Source organism: Alosa alosa, chromosome 3 (assembly GCF_017589495.1).
Source record: "Alosa alosa isolate M-15738 ecotype Scorff River chromosome 3, AALO_Geno_1.1, whole genome shotgun sequence".
Classification (NCBI taxonomy): Eukaryota; Metazoa; Chordata; class Actinopteri; order Clupeiformes; family Clupeidae; genus Alosa; species Alosa alosa.
Window position 1 is genome coordinate 15,696,568 of NC_063191.1, and position 24,250 is coordinate 15,720,817.

The 24,250-nt window shown below is 42.1% G+C and overlaps 2 protein-coding genes, 1 long non-coding RNA gene and 1 other non-coding gene across 5 annotated transcripts in view; 2 read left to right on the forward strand and 2 right to left on the reverse strand.

The window, feature by feature from the left end:
- Window positions 1-5,724, reverse strand: LOC125291857 (hatching enzyme 1.2). 2 transcript variants are annotated; one of them, XM_048238778.1, is made up of 10 exons: window positions 5,638-5,724; window positions 4,370-4,426; window positions 2,031-2,096; window positions 1,740-1,788; window positions 1,593-1,661; window positions 1,283-1,432; window positions 1,086-1,203; window positions 551-729; window positions 330-411; window positions 1-249 (listed from the first exon to the last, which is right to left on the reverse strand). In XM_048238778.1, exons 4-10 carry the CDS (start codon window positions 1,774-1,776, stop codon window positions 120-122), a joined length of 765 nt encoding a protein of 254 aa, XP_048094735.1. In that variant the 5' UTR covers window positions 1,777-1,788; window positions 2,031-2,096; window positions 4,370-4,426; window positions 5,638-5,724; the 3' UTR covers window positions 1-119. The 2 variants fall into 2 exon arrangements, with proteins under 2 accessions (XP_048094735.1, XP_048094736.1); XM_048238779.1 differs by lacking the exon at window positions 4,370-4,426 and having other exon boundaries at window positions 5,638-5,707.
- On the reverse strand, window positions 4,992-5,064 carry trnak-uuu. The gene has a single exon. It is a non-coding gene; the product is annotated as a tRNA-Lys (tRNA).
- Window positions 5,292-24,250, forward strand: part of morc3a (MORC family CW-type zinc finger 3a) — a 26,704-nt gene continuing 7,745 nt past the window's right edge. Inside the window, exons 1-15 of the mRNA XM_048238775.1 lie at window positions 5,292-5,392; window positions 13,269-13,341; window positions 16,116-16,248; window positions 16,823-17,049; window positions 17,670-17,826; window positions 18,275-18,422; window positions 18,582-18,710; window positions 19,346-19,465; window positions 19,552-19,649; window positions 19,759-19,866; window positions 20,216-20,344; window positions 21,191-21,262; window positions 22,938-22,980; window positions 23,187-23,297; window positions 23,991-24,078. Coding sequence (XP_048094732.1) covers window positions 5,354-5,392; window positions 13,269-13,341; window positions 16,116-16,248; window positions 16,823-17,049; window positions 17,670-17,826; window positions 18,275-18,422; window positions 18,582-18,710; window positions 19,346-19,465; window positions 19,552-19,649; window positions 19,759-19,866; window positions 20,216-20,344; window positions 21,191-21,262; window positions 22,938-22,980; window positions 23,187-23,297; window positions 23,991-24,078 — 1,675 coding nt within the window. The 5' untranslated portion in view covers window positions 5,292-5,353. The remainder of the gene's footprint in view (window positions 5,393-13,268; window positions 13,342-16,115; window positions 16,249-16,822; window positions 17,050-17,669; window positions 17,827-18,274; window positions 18,423-18,581; window positions 18,711-19,345; window positions 19,466-19,551; window positions 19,650-19,758; window positions 19,867-20,215; window positions 20,345-21,190; window positions 21,263-22,937; window positions 22,981-23,186; window positions 23,298-23,990; window positions 24,079-24,250) is intronic.
- On the forward strand, window positions 5,796-8,761 carry LOC125291858. Its single transcript, XR_007193077.1, has 3 exons — window positions 5,796-6,253; window positions 6,449-6,525; window positions 6,719-8,761. It is a non-coding gene; the product is annotated as an uncharacterized LOC125291858 (long non-coding RNA).

A 24,250-nucleotide genomic window follows, 5' to 3' on the forward strand; every position in this document is an offset into this window, starting at 1 on the left:
TAATAAGCAAGATAAGCATTTTAATCAGTCTTAGGCACATTAAACATGACTAAATACAAACAGCAGAGCACAGTCAGTAAGCATTAAGGCAGTGTTTTTCTTTTGTGTACAAGGAACCATTAACCACATTTGTAGAGTCTGTTAATTTTGACTTTATCCAAACGACTGGGGCCATATCCCTGACCCATCTGAACATTCCAGCTGCTTTTTGGAACTATTGTGGGATCCCCATCTTCAGAATAGGCATACCTTGATGAAAAAAAAAAGTCATTAGTACAACGTCAATTTTCCCTGGTATATTATAGAATTTATATGTAAAACCCACTTACATGCTATAATGCATCAGAGATCCATAGTCATATGGAGTGTCCAGGTTATTCGTTTTGAACTTCTCAAAATTCCTCAAACGATCTGATTGTACGGAGCAAAATAAAAAAGTAAAGCTGTGAAATACTACTAATAATGATGATAATAATCATATGACCAAAACTGATAACCGTCTTCATTAACCGTTGGTGTACATTTTCCATTAATTACATTTCTATTGTACCTTTCCAGATGTTCGACCACTTGATGGTCACAAAGTTGTCACGATCAGCTCGTGACTGCTCATGCACAAATCCCAAGGCATGCATGAGCTCATGGGCAGCCACACCGGATGACATGCAGTCTGGTGTCTGCATAGACAGAGCTTGCCTTCCGCCACGTACCCCCAGGTAGGACCAACACCTGTACCACAGATGTTGTTTTTAAACAGTATTCAGTATTCTACTCAGTAGTTCGGTTTCATTGTAAGTTCTGATATGATGGAAAAAATGCTGGAAGAAAATGCTTATAAAACTGCTGGAGTGGACAAACTTACAGTTGCTTTCAGTTCTACCTTTCATTGGGACCTTCTGTTAAGACTTCATGAAATATCCCACTGTCTATTTCAAAGTTAATTTTAAGAAGTATTCCAGAGGGCTTTTGGATCAGTATTAGTATCACCGAAGTCTTGATTACCGGTATAAAGAAGCCTGACAGGTGACAAGGACTTGCCGTGTTAAGGAAAGGACTGGCATACGACATATTGGTGAGATACAAACCCAGACTTCGGCTTGATGTCCAGGTAGTCCCTCTGGTGAGTCCTTGGCACAAAGCGAACACAGGTATCCTCCTCAATGAGTTCCATGCCCTGCGTGATGGTCTTTTTATCCAATTCATCTTCAAAGTTATAAGAAAAATGTACCGGTAAGTCCATCTTTATTACACCAAGATATAATCGTTTGACTTTGACACTTACTGTATTCTGGTGAAAAAGTGTAAGCTATGTACACATGGCCATCCACAGATTTAGACCACAAACAGCTTCTGGCAAAGCATGTCCTTCCACCCATGTTGGAGACAGCTATGTCTCCCTCTCTTAAAGTTGTTCCTTCGGTTACTAAGGTGGCTGAAAGAAAAAAAAAGTGAAATGTTGAGTTTGTGCAGAAATGGAAAATGCACACATTGTAGTTTAGCTAAAAAGCATAAAACTACGCTTTAAAATCAGTGTAAATTCAGTGAGTTAAAAATGGAAATCAAGGGGGAAATGTTTACAAATGACGACTTGCCTCTTTCATACTCGTTGGCCTCAATGATTTGATCCATGGCTGTCATCTCATTGAACATGGTGTGATCATCTAACCATTAGGAAAAAATCAAGTAAATGGCTGCATGACGTGATTAAAAAATAGTCTTGTGTTTGTGGTGGCAATTACCTGAAAATCTTCTTCGGACTCTTCTCTTCTCCTTCATCTTGGAAGACCGCTATTTAAACAGAACCAATTACGATGGTATCCTTGTTGCCAGAATATAAAATTAACAGATTCTATCAGTTTTGAGTGTTTACCTGAGTGCGTACAGCCAAACTTTGCACTGTGATGATGAACAATAGTATCACAGCTCTAACATCCATTTTGAATCTCTAGTCTTTGTGCCAAGTTGACAGTCTTATATACTATATTGTCAGCATAATAACATATTTGAAATGGTAGTTAAGCTGTCCATACCTGATAACACAAATCCAGACATCACAGACATTTGGTCACTCACTGAAGGTGGCACAACATTACAATCTGGGTGTAACAATAACAATACTTAGCACACCATGCAATTTTGTGACACCGTTAACTTCAGATATATGCTTCAGCATCAGCACAGTGAATCACTGATGTTTTTATTCATAATAAGCCTGACATCACTGACTACAAGCCTGCGCCACGGAGCTGTGAGAACAACACCTCTCTGCTAAATGACCTGAACAGTTTTTTCGCCCGTTTTGAAGCACAAAATGACACTCACCCACAGAAAACCCCACCTCCCCCCCACGACCAACCCCTGTACCTGTCCTCTGCCAGCGTGAAGAGGACACTAGCCACCATTAACCCATAAAGCAGCAGGCCCAGACAACATACCAGGACGAGTGTTGAAGGACTGTGCAGAAGAGCTGAAGGATGTTTTTACAGACATTTTCAACACCTCTCTGGAGCAAGCAGTCATCCCATCACTTTTCAAAACTGCCACCATCATACCCGTGCCAAAGAAATCATCACCATCATGCTTCAATGACTACCGTCCTGTAGCACTCACGCCCATAATCATGAAGTGCTTCGAACGGCTAGTCATGTCACACATCAAAGCCACCCTACCCCCCACCCTGGACCCCTTCCAGTTTGCATACCGAGCCAAACGATCCACGGAGGATGCAATCTGCTCTGCCCTCCATCCAGCCCTCACCCACTTAGACAATAAAGACTCATCTGTGAGAATGCTGTTCATAGACTTCAGTTCAGCATTCAATACCATAATACCACAACAACTCATCAGCAAACTGGACAAGCTAGGATTCAGTACCTCCCTCTGCAACTGGCTGCTGGACTTCCTGTTGCAGAGACCACAAGCAGTACGTGTCGGGGACAACACTTCAAGCACTCTGACCCTGAGCACGGGGGCCCCTCAAGGGTGTGTGCTCAGCCCCCTGCTCTTCACACTGCTAACACATGACTGTACAACCACTCACAGCTCCAACCATCTGGTGAAGTTTGCGGACGACACAACACTGGTGGGCCTCATCACTAAGGGCGATGAGGCTCACTACAGAGAAGAAGTAGACCTGCTGGCTAAATGGTGCAAAGACAACAACCTCCTGCTAAATGTCAGCAAGACCAAGGAGATTGTTGTCAACTTTCAGAGAGGCCACAAACAACTGCCACCACTGTCCATCGACGGAGATGCTGTGGAGAGAGTGAGCAGCACAAAATTTCTGGGGGTGCACATCAGCGACGACCTCTCCTGGACCACCAACACAGCATCACTGGCGAAGAAAGCCCAGCAGCGCCTCTACTTCTTGCGCAAATTGAAGAAGGCAAGTGCCACGCCTCCTGTCATGACTACATTCTACAGAGGGACCATCGAGAGCATCGTCTCCAGCAGCATCACAGTGTGGGGCGGAAGCTGCACAGATCAGAACAGGAAGACCCTCCAGCGCACTGTTAACACAGCTAAGAGGATCATTGGAGCACCACTCCCCTCCCTGCAGGACATTTACACCACCCGCCTCACCCGCCAAAGCACTAATGATTGTCAAGGATACAACCCACCCTGCACACAAACTGTTCAGCCTCCTGCCCTCTGGAAGCGGTACAGGAGCCTCGGCTCCCGCACCACCAGACTGGCAAGTAGCTTCATCCACCAAGCAATCAGGATGCTGAACACTCTACCCACTCTCCCATCACTGACAGCCCCCACCCACCAGCCAGCCAGCCAGGAACCTAGGAAACTAGGATCCTGTCTACCCCTAACCCCCCCCCCCCAACACCGCCCTGTGGAACTGCACTGTGACTGCGCAGCCCTAACGTGTTGCTGCTTCACATCAAGCCTGATATACTTGAAATTACTGCATACTGCATATCAATGTAAATATACAGGTCACACAAGCACAAGTTTAAACTTCATGTAACTGTTAAGACTATATAAATATACAACACAACTACCTCTATTTTTTTTATATATATGTCCTATATTTCTATTTTGATACATACATGTTCTATATTTCAGTCTTGCACTTTAATTTAATGTTTATTGTCTATGGCTATGTCTATAGTATGTCTATGTCTGTATTTAAAGCATGTCTATGTCTGCATGGGAAAGTAAGAAACGAAATTTCAATTCTTTGTATGACCAGTGCATGTAAAGAAATTGACAATAAAAGCCGACTTGACTTGACTTGACTTGATTTTCACTGGAAACAAAACACACTACCACATGCCCATTACTTGTCCGTGGGATTAAATTTTTTTTTTATATCTTTGATCTTTTCCAAAGCTACAGTAAGTAATGAAAACTGGACCTAGCATCCATTCCATTTTGAGTGTCTGCTCCAGGTGACTTTGAGTGTATTCAGCACCTGAAATATGAACAAGAAGCCTCAGTGATGGGAGAGTGCAGACAGACTTTCATGATTTTCAAGATTTTTAGATATTTTACATTTAAAACGGTAAACTGTTCTGGATGCAAATGATTGACACATTCAAAAATGGGCCTACTTGTCTCCATCACAGCTTATCTGGGACAGACCAGTCTTATTGTGAAAATATTAAGAAGAATGTCAAAGCGAAATCAGAAACAGTTGTATATTAATATAAGGATCTTTGGTGAAATAAACTGATGGATAGATTCTAGAATATCTGCCTAGAATCTTAACTTGTACGAGGCTGTTTTTTCAATAACAATTTTGGAATGTTGTCATGTGAAATTTGTCTTATCTCTTTTCCACGGAAAATTGAAACATAATCTACTTCAAACAAAATCCTGTTTTTCGATTTTAGATGTAACAATCTGCAATCAACTGAAGCTTCCCCTGCTTGGTTGGTTACTGTTTTCGCAGCTAAGAACAAACCCGCTGTGATGTGAACATTCAAAGCATTCTACAGGTAGCTTCTAGCGTAGGCTATTGCACTCCAAAACAATTTCGCCCGAACAGGGACTTGAACCCTGGACCCTCAGATTAAAAGTCTGATGCTCTACCGACTGAGCTATCCGGGCTCTGAAAGAATGAATATGCAATGCTAACATAACATGTACAATACACAAAATTAGTATGCCTATACATATAGACATAACTGCATTGCAATATAACGCCTTTGCTAAACTGTTCATGTTGCAGACTGCACAGTGTAATTTCACTTCGCTAAACCACTATAACGGCACTTTTTATCGTTCTCTTGTATCGTTCTCTTTTCTGATGGAACAGGGCTCTCGACTGCGATTGCGCTAACCAGTCGGTCCTCGGTCCTCCCCCAGCGAGGCGTGAAAGAAAACTGTGTCGGGGAAAATGGCGGCGCTGACTGACCGGGGCATACCTCTGAGCGCAGTAAGTGATACATTAATGACTTTTATCAACACAATTAGGAGGCATATTTATTGGGTGTTATATTATTGTTATGTGTAAAGAGGCACTACCACCACGTGTCATCTGCATTAATAGCATATACATACCATGTGACTAGAACCATCACAGCAAAACACTTAGCATAACGTTAACGTTAGCTGGCTACGGACGGAAGAGGAGATATCTAATGGCTAGCAAATGAACAACAAACTTGAGTTGTTATTTACCATGGTAATGTGTCGTAGTCTGGCAGCGTTATTTTGTCTCAACTTTCAATAAACTTAGTTTTGCAGAAGAGGCGTTTCTGAAGATCTCGTCATGTGCTAAGTTGTTATGGTGACGTGAGGATTATTTTCCTTGTCACACACGGTGTTGCCCAATGGTTCTCATCTTCCTTTGTCAAAGACGTACACGACGCATCTCTACGTCGCCCGGAATGTTTCAAAAACCCGGGGGATGCTGAATGATTTCTCAGACCAATGAATAAAATGCTTTCGCTTTCGTTTCCCTGTCAAACGGAAACAGTTTGTCTGTCTTGCTGGTTAGAGACAAGCGGCCTGCCTGATCATCACATGCTATCATTTTGCATAATATTTTATGCTACAACTGAAAGCCTGCAACACCGACGTAAGCATGTTGTATTTTAGAAGGGTCAGAGACCAGACGTTTTCAGTTAGTATCAGTGTGAAATTGCGCCGGATTTTATGGGCATAGAAACATTCAATATCTCTACAGTATCCACATTAGCCATATCCACATCACTCTTCATTTTGAAACCATAACAACAGCTGTGACGTCATCAGAATGACCCCTAGAATCTTTGCCCTAAAGTCTCCCATAAAGGTGAGTTTAATCTCTTATACATTTTGTCATTCCACCTTTTCATGGTGTTGTAACCTGTCCTTACAAACCTGATAAATGAGGCATTTGATATTAATAGGCCTAAACATGTTTTAAACATAATACATGTTCATATTTGAATGCATATTTTTGACCAAATTATTATTTTTTTATTTTTATCTCGGTGTCATCAAATAGAGGACTGCAAGGCACAGGCAGAAAATAAATGCAGACCCAGTAGCAAGGGCCAAGCTGCTTGAAAGGAGACGAGTAAGGTAATAGGGATTGCAATAATAATAGCTACCTTTAGCATACTTTTTAAATCTGGACAAAGAGTCCTACCTTGTTCTGTCACAGTAAAAAAAAAAGATTTAGGAGTTTGTCCATCCAAAATACTAATCCTGATATCTTGTTATATTGACAAGCAGAAAAGAATATGTCAATAACGGCATCAAATTTGCATTTCAGCTATCAGAGACGAAAGCTTGCTGCCTTGGGTTCAAATCCTGATCATCCAACAATCAGGAGTTTGTCAAAAGTCACAGATGAAAAGACACTAAAGCAATGGCGGGAAAATCAAAGAAAACACAGGACAGAAGTAAGACAAATAAGGACAGTTCTACGTCTTAAACCAGAGTCCTTGAGGAAGTGGTTGAAAGACCCTCTTCAGTAGACCCCACTCCACAGCCTCAGTCTCCGCAAGCAGACGAAGCCTTGCCTTTCTCCAACCGCTGAACAGCTAAATGCAAAGAAGGTGGGTAAGAGCAGCAAAATACTGAAGACGCAAAATTCAGCGTTCAGATGTCAGCTCTTCGGATGGGAAAAAATGCACAAGAAGTTGGGAAAGGATGTACAAATACCATGAGCAGTCCTTGTGGTGGACACCAAGAGTATCGCTATCAGTGACATAATATAGTTATGGAGGATGCTAGGAGAGGTTAGGACACATAGGGAAGGCAGGGAAAGCAGTGACTTACAGACAGGGCTTCAGTGATGTCACTCACTACATAATTTACCTCGGTAAATTGAACACCTGTCCTCACCTTTTGGGGGGGTCGCAATTAGTTTTGGAAGGCTCAGTGGGAGCTGAGGCCTGTTTCCCCTTTGTGTTTTGGATTATGAGTTTCTGGATTACCACTAATAACCCAAATAAAACCTGAACTATGAGAAAACCGACGATTGGGCTTGGCTGTAGCGCTGGGAGAACAGGAATGGAGTGTGAGGATGCCGCTCTCTGATGTTCCTGCCAAGCTGTCACACATCACAGTTAGGACCTACCTCCAGGTCTGTGCATCACATGCATAGGGCTGGGACGGTAACCGCATAACTGCAATATCACCGTCACGTGACGCCTAGTCCATCACCGCAACAAAACAAAAATGTGTGTACATAGTGTGTGATGTCGTGATGTATTATGTGAGGGACCAGCTTATGACATGGATTCAGGTTTTCTAAACAAAACTTCTCAAAAGATGAAGCAAACCTGACCTTCCGCGTGTGTGTTGGGGAGCGCAATGTTCCAACATTCCATTTACTATGCGAGAGTAGGGGAGAACCGGCACAATCGTAATACTTTTCTATTCTCTCCGTTCTAACTCGATTTACACAAAGACGTTAGACTTGAAAGCTGTGATAACTCCATGAAAGTTGAAACAGAATTAAAAAAAAATATGTTGTAGTTTGTTAAGAATTTAGCGACACGTCGCCTACCTTTGTTACAACCTGACGCAGCCATTAAAAAGTGCGGTAGCCTACCTTTGTAACAGTAGCATACTGTAGGCATCATGAATATAGCCTTGTTGTTAAACTGATTATTTCTTTCATGTCTGAAGCATTTGGGGGTTAAAGCGGTATTTGTTGCAAGTTGTGGAAGGCTTTTAGTTAAGTAACAACAACCCCTAGACAACGAAGAGCTATTGGCCTGTGCCGCCTCATAACAAGGATGGATCACACCAAAGGAAACAGTGTTGTGAATGGCAACATTGCAAAGCTGTCTTTGTCTGGCATGGGAGCGCATCAGTTATGCTTGTATGGAAAGAGGTGGCTCATGATTATGACTGGTCTTGTTAAGTTATGTCACGGAAAAACACTATGTGACTTTCAGAGTTGTCAGACTACAGTACTCTTCACACCACACATCTTGTAATCAGGAATCTAGGAGTCATTGTGGTATGCCTTGGACATGATTAATCATTGATGGGGTCACATATCAGAAGATCTTTCACCAGGAGGAGCCTGATCTATCTGATCTCCAGAATACATTTTGTCATGAAGCAATACGTGACATGTGGAATGATGCAATACCAAGCACAAGATAGGATATTTTTTACCCTGTTTACGTCCAATATTCACAATTGCACTAACAACATTGTAAAAGATAACCAAGTGTAGGCTAATATTGTTCTGTCTTATAGGTTTTATAGTTCAGCATTTCTATTTTCTATGAATATATTCTGCACTTTAATTATAATAGTTTATACTCTTGTATTTTAATTGCTGTCTGTTTTGTGTAAATGCACCATGTGGATTGCTACTAATTTCATTGTACTCTGTATTACTGACAATAAATTAATATCTATCTGAGAAACAAGCTACCCTAGTCATTTGTGCACTGATTTACAGCAAGAAAACAAGGAAGAAAAATATGTTTGTAGTGTTGCAGGTGTTCCAACTCCTCACACTGGTTTCCCCTCATCCTATGTCTTTCTGCCTTATTTGCTGTATTTTGTCACTGTCCTAATTCAACCAATTCAACACTCTGGAACCCGTTTTTTTTTTTTTTTTTTTTTAAAAACGGTCACAGCCCCCTAAACTGCCGGGGTAGTGTGGATGCTAGACCTAACAGATAAAAAAAACTTTACCGGTTTCAGAAAAACCAGCGTTGTGTTGACAAAATACACAAGGACTGAGCAAATGCCATCATCAGGTGACCTTAAAAGGTCATTGGTCAATTGTGCTGTCTCAGTGCTGTGATACTTTCAGAACCATATTGTATTTTCTAGAGGAGACAGAAGTTGTTTTTTCTAGAACTTTTGATACAAATTGTGACTAATAACGGTCTGTAGTTTTGAGGGAGAGAAGGATCAAGGCCAGAATTCTTTACTTGAATTATTCAAGCCTGGCTGTTAGCCTAGTCTGGACCAGGTTCGCTGCAGTGTGCTGTAAGTATGTTGGGGATGTGTGTTGGAGAAGCTTCCTGATGAAATAATGTGCTGTGTATGAGAGGGGGGGGGGCAGGGACTTACTATTGCAAGCAGAGTACTGTATGTAATGTATGTGAGTGATGACCGTGAAGATGTGTGTGTGGGCGGGAGGGGAGTGGAGCAGTGACTGTGTGTGTGTGTAGTGTGTAGGTGGGTAGGTGGGGGCAGTGTGCTGTAAGTATGTAGAGGATGTGTGTTGGAGAAGATCCTGAAGACAATGTGCTGTGTATGTGGGGGGCAGTGTGCAGCAAGTATGTAGAGGAGTGCTGTATGTATGTGAAGTGATGACAGTGATGATGTAAGTGTGTGTTGGGGATGGGGGTGGGATGGGGGTGGGGTGGGGGTGGGGGGCAGAAAAGCTAGGCAATCAAGGACATGGGTAGATGGAGGAGAAATCAAAAATAATAAATAAAAAGTGTGCAAAAGTTGGAGAAAGTCAGATATATGTGTGTGTGTGTGTGTGTGTGTGTGTGTGTGTGTGTGTGTGTTTTGACGTGTGATCAAATAAGAAAATAAATAAAAGGTCTGTAGCATAGGGAGAGGGATGTAAAAGTGCTAAAAGTCTTGTAGTGTGTGTGTGGGGGGGTCATGAGTGCTGAGGAGTGAATGAGTGCAAAGTCAGTATAGTGTGAGTTCAGAGTTGGGAAATGTTTGAGAGTGCTGAGGTGAATGTGTGCAAAGTCAGTATAGTGTGAGTTCAGAGTTCGGATGGCCTGGGGATAAAAACTTCTCCTGAGTCTCTCAGTTCTGGCTTTGTGACTACATAGGCGTCTTCTTGATTTCAGCGGTAGGAATAATCCATTGTTAGGATGAGAAGAGTCCTTCAGAATCTTTTGGGCTCTTAGGAGTACTCTTCTGGAATAGATATCTTGTAGAGCAGGGAGTTGAGTTCTTATAGTACGTTCAGCTGAGCGCACTACTCTCTGCAGAGTACTACAATCTCTAACTGTGGAGTTAGAGCTGGGCCTTATTAAAAAATCCTTGCATAAGATTGGATAAGCCACTTGTCCGTCATCTATTGACGTGCCACTTCAACCACTCACATCGAAGCCAACCCGTGGCGCTGAGAACAGTCTCACAGTAAGCTTCTTCACATTCGTCGCATCTATGAAACTCCGCCCTCGTCCTGATTGGCTCTACCATACAATCTCGTGCTGAAATCACTGTCAATGTAACCGATCCCAGATGGATGTGAGTGGAGCTAGGCGGAACGAAATTCATCTGGCGAGAGTCAGGTTAAAATTCAGCCAGGAAAACACAAAAAAATCACAGCTTAATCCACTATATAGGATTGGTGAAATAGCTGTAGGAAGAAATTTGGCCTTAAAGGTGTTTCCATTTAAGTGCAGGCTATATTCAACCATTTGCTCTTTTTGGTGTGGTCTGTGCAAAGCTGAAGAAAGAGACGATGCTGTAAGCAGAAAGTGAAGGAGAGATTTATGAGGTAACAACTGTGGAATTCCATGTTCAAGGTGTTTGCGCAGCCATGCTGAGTGTGTGTGCAGTCGTGCAGTCCTGCTGTGTGTGTATGTGCAGCCATGCTGAGCGCATGAGCGCAGCCTTGCTGTATGTGTGTGCATATGCCATGCTGTCTGGATGTATGTGTGTGTGTCAATGCTGTGTATGTGTGTACCATGGCTGAGTGTGTGTGTGTGTCCTCGAAGGAGGCTGGGTAGGCCTCTTCTCGACGGCTGGCGCCCTAAGACCTTATTTACTGTCTTGGGGTCAATCTTGACTGAATTCCATAGGCCTTTGGTTGTTATGGGATACAGCCTTATAGATATGGTTGACTCTTGGGTAACTATGTCGTAAACAAGTTTGCGTACCATTAATGGAGATGTCATGTCTTGTCTGACCTGTCAGTGAGGTATAAAAAATGTTTCCCTGTTTGTAACATGAGACTGCGTCTGTTAGCAACACGACGTAGGTCTCCGGATTCGTGAATAAAGCTCTCTGAGATTTCTGACTTGACTCCTGGCTGACTGAGATTTCATTTCTGAAACAATCCCTAGACAAATTTCAGTTCCTACACAGCCCTCAGATACTTAGTTTGTTTGCTTAGGGTGTCTTCAGCACCGATTGCTGCCCAACTTTCATGCCAAGACCAGTGCAGGACAAAGTGCAGGTTGCGCCCATATCTTGTAACATGGCACCTGTAATTTTCCATAGGTGACTGCAGGGTGCGATTTGTGTAAAAACCAGAGGGGGGGATGATTTTGAATAAGTTTGTAACCCCCCCCCAAAAAAAATGAACGAACGATTCATAGCCTAGTAATGTCATGGCTAATAATACCCTATATTATTTTTGCCACCTTTGTAACATTTTAGTTTTAGTTTACCGTGGTGTATGACTTTAAACAGCGAGTGTGCTTGGTATGATGATCAGCTCCTCCTAATGCAGGGTGGGACTACGTTTTGACAAGCATACAAATTCACCTTGTTCTTGCCCCATCTGAAATGACTTCTCTACTTTTGCTGCCTCCATCCTTTCTGTATTTGTTGTGTAAAAAAAAGTTATATATGTTGGCACTGAAGTCTTAAGTTAGTGAATTGGCGAACAGTGTTAGTTGGTAACCAAATAGCCTACACAATGCTACGTGCATTCTCTCCTGCTGATTTGCGTTCAGTAGCCAAGTGTGTAATATTGCAAAAGTTGAAAAAATAAATGTGTTTATTGTAGCCTACAGAAAATAAATAGCCTATCATACTGTCAGTTAATTGCCTACAGTGCAGTGAAGAGTTTGGAGAGTAAAGTTATAGGGCAACTTGAAGTTTTATGAAAATAATTTCTGAACCAGAACATAAAGACCATGAAGCTTCAATTTCTTGCAGCTGTTAAAACACCAGCTAGATAGTTTAAATACCCACCAACATTCGTTTTTGCAGTACAGATTATTTCTAAAAGTTATTTGTCTACTACTGGCTGATTTATCAAGCGAGTGCTTTCGTTAGTCCTCCTCCAAACTACAGGTGTTTCGGGTAGAGAGCCATTGAATAAGTGATGCCAAGCAATTTCTGTAACACTTTTTGTGACATTCAGCAAATATCTCCTCATTTAATGTAAGTTCCTTCGGACAATAGGCCTACGTTCTACTCTACGTGCAGTTGTCCTCCATCTCAGTTGCATCAGTTTTCTAATTCTGAAGGTTCTAAAACATTATTATGCTTCACTGAATCCTTCTCGTTTTCTTTCATTTGTCTAGCTAACTTTTCCATTGAACCTAGCCATTTGTGATGGATTACACACTCGACATTCTGAAATGTCCTGCACGATCAAGGCCCAATTAAGTTATCACGCAGCCACTGTGTCCAGCAGCATCAGTGCTGGACGGTGGACGGTCGCGTTTCTGATGTCAGATTATTATGTAGGCTAGCCTACTAGACTGTTCTCACGTTGCAGTGCTTTACTTATATGAAGTAGCATTAATCAATATGAGGGGCAGAGGGGGATAAATGTTGTCCCCCCCGACGATAAAAATAATTTAGCAGAGGTAGGGATAGGAAAACCAGAGGGGGGGAAATCCTCACCATCCCCCCTACAAATCGCACCCTGGGTGACTGCATCATGATCCAGACACTTGGTCACTAAAAAACAAACAACAAACATACTTCGGTGGAGAGTGATTTTAGGCCTTTCTTAGGGGCCCTACATTTGTTTGTAGGCATCCAAGAACTATGTTCACAAGTTTATGCTCACTCATTTTTGTACTGTAAACTTTATTTTTCTCAATTTATATTGTGTATGTTGAATGGTAGTTTACTTATTTGTTTGTTTTCTTTTAACCTGCATCCATTATTTTCTTCATTCTAAACAGCTCAGCCCGAAATTCCTGCACACAAACTCCACAAGTCACACCTGGCCTTTCAGTGCTATTGCAGAGCTTGTTGGTGAGTCTGAGTCTGTAGTTAAGGTTTCTTATTTCTGTTACATCTATTGCTCCCTGCTAATATACAGCCTATTCTGGAATACTAATGAACGTATAACATGAAACCAGTGGAACACTATCTACATTTTTGTTCTTGCTTGCTTGCCTGTATTCCATTTGTATCTAATTCTGGAACAATCCAGTTGAGAAATAAATTAGTCAGTGTGACTCAGATGCCTCCCCACCCTTTTCTTTTTCTGAGTTGAAACTTCTCCCATCAACAAGATGAAAAACAGTAAAGCTGTACTGTATGTGTTTGTTAAATTTATTTAGGGACTATGTCTGAGAGCTGGTTCCCTACTTTGCAAGTTGGTACATGTTAGTCTAATAGTCCAAATGTTAGTCTAATAGTCCAAATGTTAGTCTAATAGTCCAATTAGCCATCCACCTCTGCCAGGCAGATATCCCATTTATTGCTCTGTGGTAGTAGGAGAAAGGTTGTCATGTGTTGTCGTCTGCCCGAAGTGTTCCATCTGTCAAGGGTTGGTCCCCCTGCAGGGCATAGCAGGGTACCCTGGGTGTTGTTGCCATGGAAACACACAGTGTGGTCTACTCTGATTTAAACTAGTGCAGTGCTCATACGAAGCATGCCCATAGGCACTTGCATGCAGTCGGTCACTATATTGGGGTCAACATCCGCTAAATGCTAGGCACACTGCATCCATTGTCGGTCGTCATATTATTCAGGTCAAGATCTGCTAAAGTTTGTCTTTTAACAGCATCTCTAGTATTTCTCATTCAAACACTCAACTCATTCACACTCGACACAGAAAACACTTAGATCCTCAGCAATACACAGACCAAGTATATGATTGCTTCCTGGGAACAGAACTACTAGAGACTTGGTGATGAAATTAGTTTTATTAATTTCATGTTTCAGAGAATCATTGCTGATTACATTACCAGCAACAGTATTTTAAGGTAGATAGATAGCCATCACTATTTAGGTAGAGGAGTAAATGGTTATGAAGGGGCAAAGAAATCTGTATCTATAGACCCTTTCAACTGCGTAAAACAAACAGGTGCGTTCCTAAGGCATTTCCAGTGGCAAGGAAAACACCATTGAGCTAATGGTAACTTGGAACAATTTTATTTTATTTAAAATAAAAAAAAAAAAAAAAACAAGTTAGAGTCGACATTTTGTAGAGCACTATGTTAAAGGAGAAATCCGGTGAGTTTTCAGATAGATCTCCGCTTCTCAAAATCACAGAGTCGGTACTATAAAAAACGAAAACAATCGTTTTTACGTAGCTCTAGTTGGTACAGCCAGCAGCTAATGCAGCCAGGCATCTATAGTGCATGTGTGCCTCCAGTAGCAGATTGAAATGCTCTATAAAAACTAGGGACATTTGAAAGTGCACTCCAGCCCTAAGGGGCCATCTGAATGAGAAAGCAGCCAAGGTGCAAGGAAGCTTTACTTGTTAGGCTACATTCACATTCCATTAATGCCAGGACAAGTCTGATTTTATTTCCTCCAGTTAATGTGACGAATATCTGATTTTCTCATAACCATGTGAACAACAGAAGTCACATAGAATCTGGCTTTGAATCTGGCACATACAAGAATTCTGATTTGGGCCACTGTTTGAACGGTCATGTCAGAATTCATGTGACTTGATTTGGTGCGTTTTGTTTCAAGCTTTACCACATGGATACAGTCAGGACGTCATCCTACATCAAACCCCCCACCCCTACTCAGTCACTAACTCCTCTGCTAAGATTCAAAAACTATAGCCTGATACTCAAATTGCACGTACTGCTCAGTACTATTCCTGCTCTGTGGTCTAGCTCTGCATCTGGCAGAGGAGTAGCGACTCTAATGCTGCCTGGCGCAGTGGTTGGCGCTGTCGGTGTGTTTGCCCAGATGCAGCTTGGCTGGCTGGTGGTCTAGCTCAGCGGTGCGTCTCCTTTAATGTTGCTCTGGTGCTTAGCTGAAAGGAAACTGAACAAAGAAAAACATGTCTGGTTTCCATACCCATCTGCTACAGCTATAGATTAAAAGATTATAGATTTTAACAGAGACACAATGAATTACTACAATGTGTTTATTACTGCCCCCACTATGTCGTAAATGTGTAATTTAAAATGGTGTGTCCATATTTAAAGGGATGGTTCAGTGGTTCAGTGAGAACCTAGAGTCTATTTATGGCTGATAATGAGTTCAAACTTTGGTTTGGGAATGAAATTACATTAATTGAGGACTTTTGAGCTAGACCGTTGTTTGCATTAGCAACAAAATGGCTTGTTGCAGCGGGCATGGAGCCTCATAAAAATAATAACCTATTTTCAAACCACTGACAAGGCTCAAAATAGCGTTAGACTTCGGTGGTTGTGTGGAGAGGGTACCTACAGACAAATCAAAGTATTGTAAACTTAGGTTATAATAAGGACTGTTTCTGAAGTCAATATCTTGTCCTACTTTGTGTTCCAGTAGTGTCAAATCAGCTGGCACATTCGACTTCTTGCAGAGCTGCGCAGTTCTGGCTGAATCTTACAATACGAACATGTATCACGTTCAGCCAAATCTGCGCAAACACTGCAATATATTGAAGGTGTCCACTGAAATGTTAGTGTATTGTCAAGTGCCAGACTAGTATGAAATGGAATGAAATGAAAATGAACAAGAGATACTAGGCGTGCAGGGCCAGGCTAGAGGTGGGGTGGGGTGGGGTGGGGCTGCATGTTACTCTGCTCTCTGACATCTGCCATGTTGCCATTTTCTTTCTTTTTCTCCAGACAATGCTTATGATCCAGATGTCAGTGCCCAACAGTTCTGGATCGATAAAACACGGATAAGAAACACTGACTGTCTGACATTCTTGGACAATGGAAACGGGTTGAGCTATGACCAAATGCACAAGATGCTGAGGTGAGTCACATTAAACCAGGAACACTCATCCAAGGACAGTATGTTTCACCACGAAACCTGTTGAATGCATATCTCTTAATATCAGTTTGAAATGTTTTGTTCAGAATTAAATAAATTATTTAAAGCACTATAGTGTGAAATGGTCAGAGTACATAATCTAACTCTAGAAGCAGCCTCTCTCACAATTCACCCCTTGCAGACACGTGACTTAAGTCAGTGTCAGTTTTGAAAACATGGTTATGATGCTAACCGTATTTAATCATGATTTAGCCTTAGTCGTCTTCTATGCCAACAACAATCCTTGCAGGATTTTTTGTTTTCTTTAAACGTGCATGCAGGTTCATTGAGGGACAGAGAGGCTGCGCAAAAGTGCACATAGCTCTACAATAAAAGGATTTCATCCAATTTAAGTAGTACAACACAACATAGAAAATCATTGTGTGGTGGTCAATGCTGAAATTGTGGTGGGCCGCCACAATGTATGGGAAACACTGTACATCCCATAGAGCCTTGCTTTTTAAGCATACCCGATTAACAGGCCTTTCTAATGTATCTCTGTAATGTTGTCTTGCAGCTTTGGCTTCAGTGAGAAGCAGACTATAAATGGCCACGTCCCTGTTGGTCTGTATGGTAATGGCTTCAAGTCCGGCTCCATGCGCCTGGGGAGGGACGCCATTGTGTTGTCAAAGACCCGGGATGCCATGTGCGTGGGCATGCTCTCTCAGACGTACCTGGAACGGACAGGAACTAGTCACGTGGTCGTCCCCATCGTTGCCTACAGACGTGTGGGACCAAGCCAGTATATCCTTTTCAGAATATTCATGCTAAATTGAACATTCACCCAATTCCAAAGAGGAGACCCATGGTCTAACTAGGACCAAGGAGCAGGACCGGAGCACACAACGCCTTAAGTGATTTTTATTAGTGCAAACCGACTAACGTTTCGAGTCTTCTTCGGAGTCCGCATGGGCGTCGAAACGTTAGTCGGTTTGCACTAATAAAAATCACTTAAAGCGTTGTGTGCTCCGGTCCTGCTTCTTGGTCCTAGTTAGATCATGGGTGCTTTTGCGTCCTGTTCCGTGAGCAACAACCAGGCTGAAGCGCAAGTGACCCCCTTCTACCATTCATCCAATTCCATTTACTCCATTTTCTCACTCAATAACTTTCAAATGTGACGTTATGAAATCGCTGCTCTCGTTTTGAATTAATGAGGCGTTCACATTGGAGTGATCACTAGCAGTGAACAGTCCGTGTTGGGGTGTCCTGGGATATCCCCAATCTGGAATGTCTCTTGTCCAATCAGAAATTAATGAATAGTTTGAGTGGAGCTAACTGTTGTATAAGTATGTATATAACATATAAATATAAACAGAATCTGCTGTGTCACTTTGTTCTCATTTAACCTTGACGTTCGCCACCACTCAGTTCCACGCCAGAGCACTCGGCCAGTTTGCAGGACATTCTAAAATACTCGCTGTTTCAGACGGAGTCTGAACTGTACTCAGAGCTGCTTGCCATCACTGCCCACGGAACCATGGCTACCACTGGCACCCGCATCATCATTTGGAACCTCAGAAAGTGAGAGACTATTCACAATGAGTGAATGTATGATTACGCCTCAACAAGGAGACAAAAACATGTAGCATCAACGTGACTGCAGTCACTGTGTCACTGCGTAGTCTGATGTCCGTCTATTCTTCGAGATAGAATTCCATTGGAATTTTCTTTTTTTACACTTCACTTGTATTTTTAGAGCATATATGAACCGTAGACATACAAAAACATGTTTAAACACATTGTTACATCACGTTAGTGACGGTGGCAGTTTTAATTGATTTGTTTATGTTTCACACAATGCCTGTGTCTTGCTTGTGCTGTCAGTTTCCAGTAAGAAAATAATATGTGTAGGATAGAAAAGAATATGTAGGTATGCATGTCTGACTTGAGCTAGGTGTTCCAAAGAGAGGAAGGGCCAACAAATCAAAGAGAAATGAATGAATCATCTTTGTGTTCCACTGTCCTGCAGAACTACAACAGGACAAATGGAGTTTGACTTCAACTCAGACCGGTACGACATACGGATCCCTCCAACTGTTTTTGAATCCAACCAGGAAGCATACAAACGGCCAGAGCGTGTGATGGAGTCCCCCCCAGAAAGTGACTTCTCACTGAGGGTGAGTCAGAACTGCGGCAGATCACACATCTACCTTTTTCTTTATCGCTTACTGTATATGTTGTCATTTGTTTGATGTGTACAATTATTTATTTATTTACTTATTTCAATGTGATTAAAACTGCAAGATGATGTTGAATGGTTTTATTGTTGTTTTCAGGCATATACTAGCATATTGTACCTGAAGCCAAGGATGCAAATCATTATCAGGGGACAGAAGGTTAAGACCCAGCTCGTGTCCAAGAACTTGGCCTACAGCCGCAAAGACAGCTACAGGCCCATTTTTCACGTATCTTTTGACCACTTGGTCGTTGTCTGAAGGTTTTAGAAATTTGTGATATTAATGTTTTCACATGGTTTCATGTTCTGTTGATGGTTTCAGTGATTTCACAGAATCTATGATGTTAGTGGTTTGACATAAATTATAGTGGAGAACATATGGGATTGGCATTAAATTGTGGGATTATATGACGTAGGGTTTAACGTTTGCTTTGGGGATCTGATGAACTTGTGGATAGTAGCTACCAATGATGCGTGGGTCCATACACAGGAATTGCCCTTTTTTACAGCTTAGCCTATCTGAAGCATGCATGGCATCCTTTAGTTATACAAATGTAAGACAAACACAAGAATAGCAAAAAGCACACACTGCATCTTCTTGTGATTGGAGTTAGCCCAGTGATGTTTTAGAGAGCAGTTCGGGCTTATTACTATGATCAAAGCCTTTAGGTGAAATTTGATTAATGTGTTTAAAGTTCATTTTTACTGACTCGAATATCATCAAAAATATTTTCACCTGACTTGTAACGGCAGATGACCGCTAGTCACCGAGGGCATCCACTTATTTTTGATTAGCTTGCGCATATCTGGTAGCTGCAGTAATGAATTACGTTGATGTCATTGCTCCTTAACTCCCAAGCACAGAATGCACGTGTCAGAATAACCTTTGGCTACAACACCAAAAGCAAAGACCACTATGGTATAATGATGTACCATAAAAACCGTCTGATCAAAGCATATGAGCGTGTTGGCTGCCAGCTGAAGGTGGGTGAAGGTGACACTTTCTACTGTGCGTTTCGTCGGTTCTTAGTTCTTGTGTGTTGTGTCTAACTTAACTTTTTTTCTCATAGGCCAACATCAAGGGTGTAGGTGTCATAGGTGTTATAGAGTGCAACTTCCTCAAACCAACTCACAACAAACAGGATTTTGACTACACAGATGAATACAGGTCAGCAGTAGCAGTAACACTGTGAACCAGTTTGTGTCCAATAAGATCCCCTATTTTTGTAAAGACACAAGCATTCTAATTTTTATTGGGTGGATGAATCTTTTTGCAGGAAAACTATCAATAGTGTTGCGATGAAACTTGAGGAGTACTGGAAAGAGATTCGCTACAAGAGGGACCAAGAACACCCTACCTGTACAATTCCTTTGGAGGACACCCTGTAAGTGACTTCATCTGACAGTGACGGGCATCATGAAATTAGAGCAGAAGAAGAATGTAACCCATAACGTTGTTGATTGAGGATGACTTCAGCAATGACCATTTTGTGAATGCTGTATTACTGTGATGCATGTGACTACTGTCACTGTGAGTAAATGGCTGACTTTAATATTAAAATAGAACTATTCCATACTCAACTCCCACTATGACCCACAGTGGCTCTGTTGACATGTAAAACCCCATGCAATAAAGGATGAATAATCCTGCCATGCCATGTTCTGGTCAAAAAGGGCGGCATAATCTTGGAATGGATCAGCAATTTAGTTTGATCTGTTTCTGTTTTCTCGTAGCAAGCGTCCAGATCAGAACTGGGTTCAGTGTGACAAGTGTCTACAGTGGAGGAAGCTCCCGGACGGCATCGACCCAGACAGACTCCCCGAACGGTGGTTCTGCCACATGAATCCAGACCCGCAGTTCAGGTGACCCCTCTCTTCGCACTATTTTATGCCATTTTCCGAATTAGTTATGTGAGGGGTTCTAGTAAAGTGTTGTGTGAGACACCACAGCAAAAACATAAAGGCATTTTGTCTGCTGTGCTTCCCTTAATTTATTCATCCAACAATATAGCGAAATTTCACAATTTACTGTCCATGGATCATACGATCTATAGTTTAAAAGAATTAGTAGCTTAATGTAGTTTCTAAATGTCTATAGTAACCTCATCGCTTGACATATGATGCTTATTGTGGTTGTAGAACATGACATCAATTTGAAAGTAGCTATTGGTACCAGACGGACACCTTACATTCTCTTACCAGGAGAGATAATAGACAACTCAAGGATTAAGCAGTCTTTCCTGCTATTGGAGACTGCATCACATGATATTAATTATATGTCAGCACTGTTCTCTGCAGAAGCATAGGCATTGCATATCACATATCGCGTGATCTTTATTAGAGAGCCGTTCGTGGAGAGAGAAAATTAGGTGCACAGAAATGTATGCTTTGTTAGTGTCATGTTGGTGAGATACTGAAGACGAAGACTAGTTCTTCTCAAAATTAACACACTTAACATGAACCTGAACTAAAACAAACATTAATATACAAAAATGTAATGGTAAACACATGCAATGTAGGGAGAGTTTCAATTCCCATACCACGATTCCGGCAAAAGGCTGTTAAAGGGCTTGAGCTTGAGCACCAACGGCTCCCATGCACATCATAAGGCTGAAATACAGTAGTGTGTGCTCTCAACCTTGTGTATTCTCAATACTTTTTTATAATAAAAACTTTAATATTTCTTTGTTCTTTGTTTGTCTTTTTCAGGAGTTGCCATGTACCACAAGAACAAGCGGATTCAGACGATGAGGCCTCCTACCCAAAAACCTACAAACAACAGTAAGTCACCCTCTGCTTTACTATCCTGTAAGCCAGTGATCCTCACAATTTTTTTCACAAGAGCCACATTGGCAGTGCAAAATCAAAAGTAGAGCCACTTTTACGACAATATACTAAGTAGGGCTGGGATAAACGATTATTTTTTAAACGATTAATCTAGAGATTATTTTTTCGATGCATCGATTAATCTAACGATTAATTTTTTTCAGTCCGATTCGATTTCGATTCGATTATCGATTATCTCCTCATTAATTGACTAATAGCAACTTATACATGTTTATTTACATATCTGAATTAATTAAACATGAATTCTTTAACATTAAGATTCAAACAAAATCATTAAGAAACAAAATAAAAGACTATACAAGTGCAAAGTAATGCATTCTTAGTCAGAGGTAGCATTCAATAAAGTTCTGTAGGCTATTGTATGTCTAATTGAGTGCCTGTCATTTTAAGACGTTCGTGAGGGAATCCTTGCAATTAACATAACACAGTTAAAAGGCTCCTGATGTGTGGATGCAAATATGTTAAAATGAGGGTTTTTATGCATTATCCAATACTGACAAAACTGTAATTAGAATGTTGTAGAATAAGCATTCTAAAGAATATCTGACCCTTAACATGAATTTTAGAATATTGCAGTGTCCACACACACACACACACTGTGTTTCAGACTGGTTTGTTGCAAAATCGGTGTCTATTTTTACATTTTGGCCCTTTGAATCAATGGAAATGGTTGTCGAGTAATGTAAGTGTTCCACAATGTTAAAGCTGTACAAACACATAGTTAAGCATTATTCAGATAACTGCAGCTAGCCTCCAAAAAGGTGACTATTGTCGTGACATCTGACATAAAGGTGCATGCTATATTAATAACTATAGTTTGAGATTAATAATTAACATTGCATGCCTATGCATGGGTCATGGTTTTACCAAAGTCATAGAATAGCCAAAACTATACATATTCTGAAAGCATATGCCCTGTACATGAAATATAGCATTGATCAACTTATGTCCCATCTTCCTCCATACCATACTCCTCTATTCTGTATAGGCGAATCAAGTGAACAGCGGATACATTTTGGCCTGCATTATTAAGGGAAACAAAACACCATAAACTATATATTTTCTAAAAGCATATGTATAACCTCTAGATGTGATATAACATCAGTTAAGACATTGCCCATCTTTCTCCATGCCATGCACAATACATTACCCTCTATTCTGTATTGGCGAATCTAGCTTAAAGCCACTTGTAGATGAGATATGAGATATTTGTGGTCTGCTGAAATTGTCTTTGATTTTTCACACCTCTGTTTGGCTTGTTGTCTGTGCTGTGGTCTGTGTCTCTGGTCTGTGTCTGTGTCTGTGCTGTGGTGTTGTAGCGTAAGTACTCACTACTATGCTACAATGTTACATCATTCTTCCATAATGCTTTACAAAGTCCACATTTTCACATTTGTTTGAGAAATAAATGAACAAAATAGTTTTTCTTTGCTGGTAGGTCTGTGAAATGTTATTGGTATTGGTCTGTGAAATTTATAAGGTATTGTTTTTATATAAATGGTCTTAAAAGGTCTTAAAAAGACTTCAATTTGACTTGAAGAAACCTGTAGGAACCCTGCTTCCAATGCAAATTGTAGCCTGATTATTGTTCCCAACTTGTTCCACACAGTGAACGCCTCAGCAAGATCCAGCTGGAGCGGCAGAGGCAGCAGGTACTGCACACATGCTTGGCCTCACAAGCCTACTCACAAGCCCTCACGACTGTGTGTGTGTGTGCGTGTGCGTGTGTGTTGCAATCATCATCTTTTTAGTGTGTTCATGTATTCCCCCACTGTCAGATGAAGGAAGTTCAAAAACATTACTGGCCTGTGTACTAATACGTGTTTGTGTGTGTGTGTGTGTGTGTGTGTGTTGTCAGATGGAGGAAGCGAGGAAGAAGGAGGAGATGGAGAGGCTGTCCAGGCTGAAGGAGCAGAACGACGAGCTGCGACGGCAGCACGAGCGTCTCAAGCAGCAGCTCAGAAATTCGGTGGGTGGTTGGGTAGGTGGGTGGGCGGGCGGGTGGGTGGTTGGGTAGGTGGGTGGGTGGTTGGGCGGTTGGGTGGGTGGGTGGGTGGGTGGGTGGGTGGGTGGGTAGGTGGGTGGGTGGTTGGGCGGTTGGGTGGGTGGTTGGGTGGGTGGGTGGGTGGGTGGGTGGGTGGGTGGGTGGGTGGGTGGGTGGGTGGGTGGTTGGGTAGGTGGGTGGGTGGGTGGTTGGGTGGGTGGGTGGGTGGTTGGGTGGTTGGGTAGGTGGGTGGGTGGTTGGGCGGTTGGGTGGGTGGTTGGGTAGGTGGGTGGGTGGGTTGATTTGGGTGGGTGGGTGGGTAGGTGGGTGGGTGGTTGGGCGGTTGGGTGGGCTTGTGCGCTGCCACAGACGCTGCATGTGGGAGCAGGAGGCTCAGTGAGCCACGCTGCTGAAGATGGCCACAGTCGCACTGACAGCACAAGTGCTTTACTCAGACTCACAAGACAAGAGTGACTAATGACAGAAGTCAGTGGGTCTACCTCAAGTGGTCTGCTTCAAGCGAGCTGCTATGAAAACCTGAAGAAAAAGTCAGGGGCTGAGTTTCCGTTGAGCATGGTGCTGTTTGACAACTATGGATGTCTTGAGTGCTTATGTAACTTACCTTCAAATGCTCACGTGTGTGTGTGTGTGTGTGTTCTCATATATCTGTCTACACAGAGAGATTTGCCTGCCAGGTTAGCTGTGCCTGTCCAGAGGAGTGCCTTGGCAACAGCCCCCCGTAGCTCCAGCGGGCACAGTCAGACAGGTGAGAGAAGGCTGATGAGAGGATGCGTGATTGGTGCTCCAGTAGGTCGTGTATGATTGGTGCGCCGGCAGGTCGTGTGTGATTGGTGCTCCGGCAGGTCGTGTGTGATTGGTGCTCCGGCAGGTCGCATGTGATTGGCTTTGGTAATGAGGCTGGCATTTTCCTGTGCTCT

Bases quoted from the DNA above. Each gene is read 5' to 3' on its own strand.
- LOC125291857 (XM_048238778.1), bottom strand. From the start codon at position 1,776: ATGAAGGAGAAGAGAAGAGTCCGAAGAAGATTTTCAG. The intron at 1,662-1,739 runs GTAATTGCCACC...CCTAATGGTTAG, and splicing joins AGTCCGAAGAAGATTTTCAG to ATGATCACACCATGTTCAAT. The intron at 730-1,085 runs GTTTGTATCTCA...TCTGTGGTACAG, and splicing joins GACATCAAGCCGAAGTCTGG to GTGTTGGTCCTACCTGGGGG.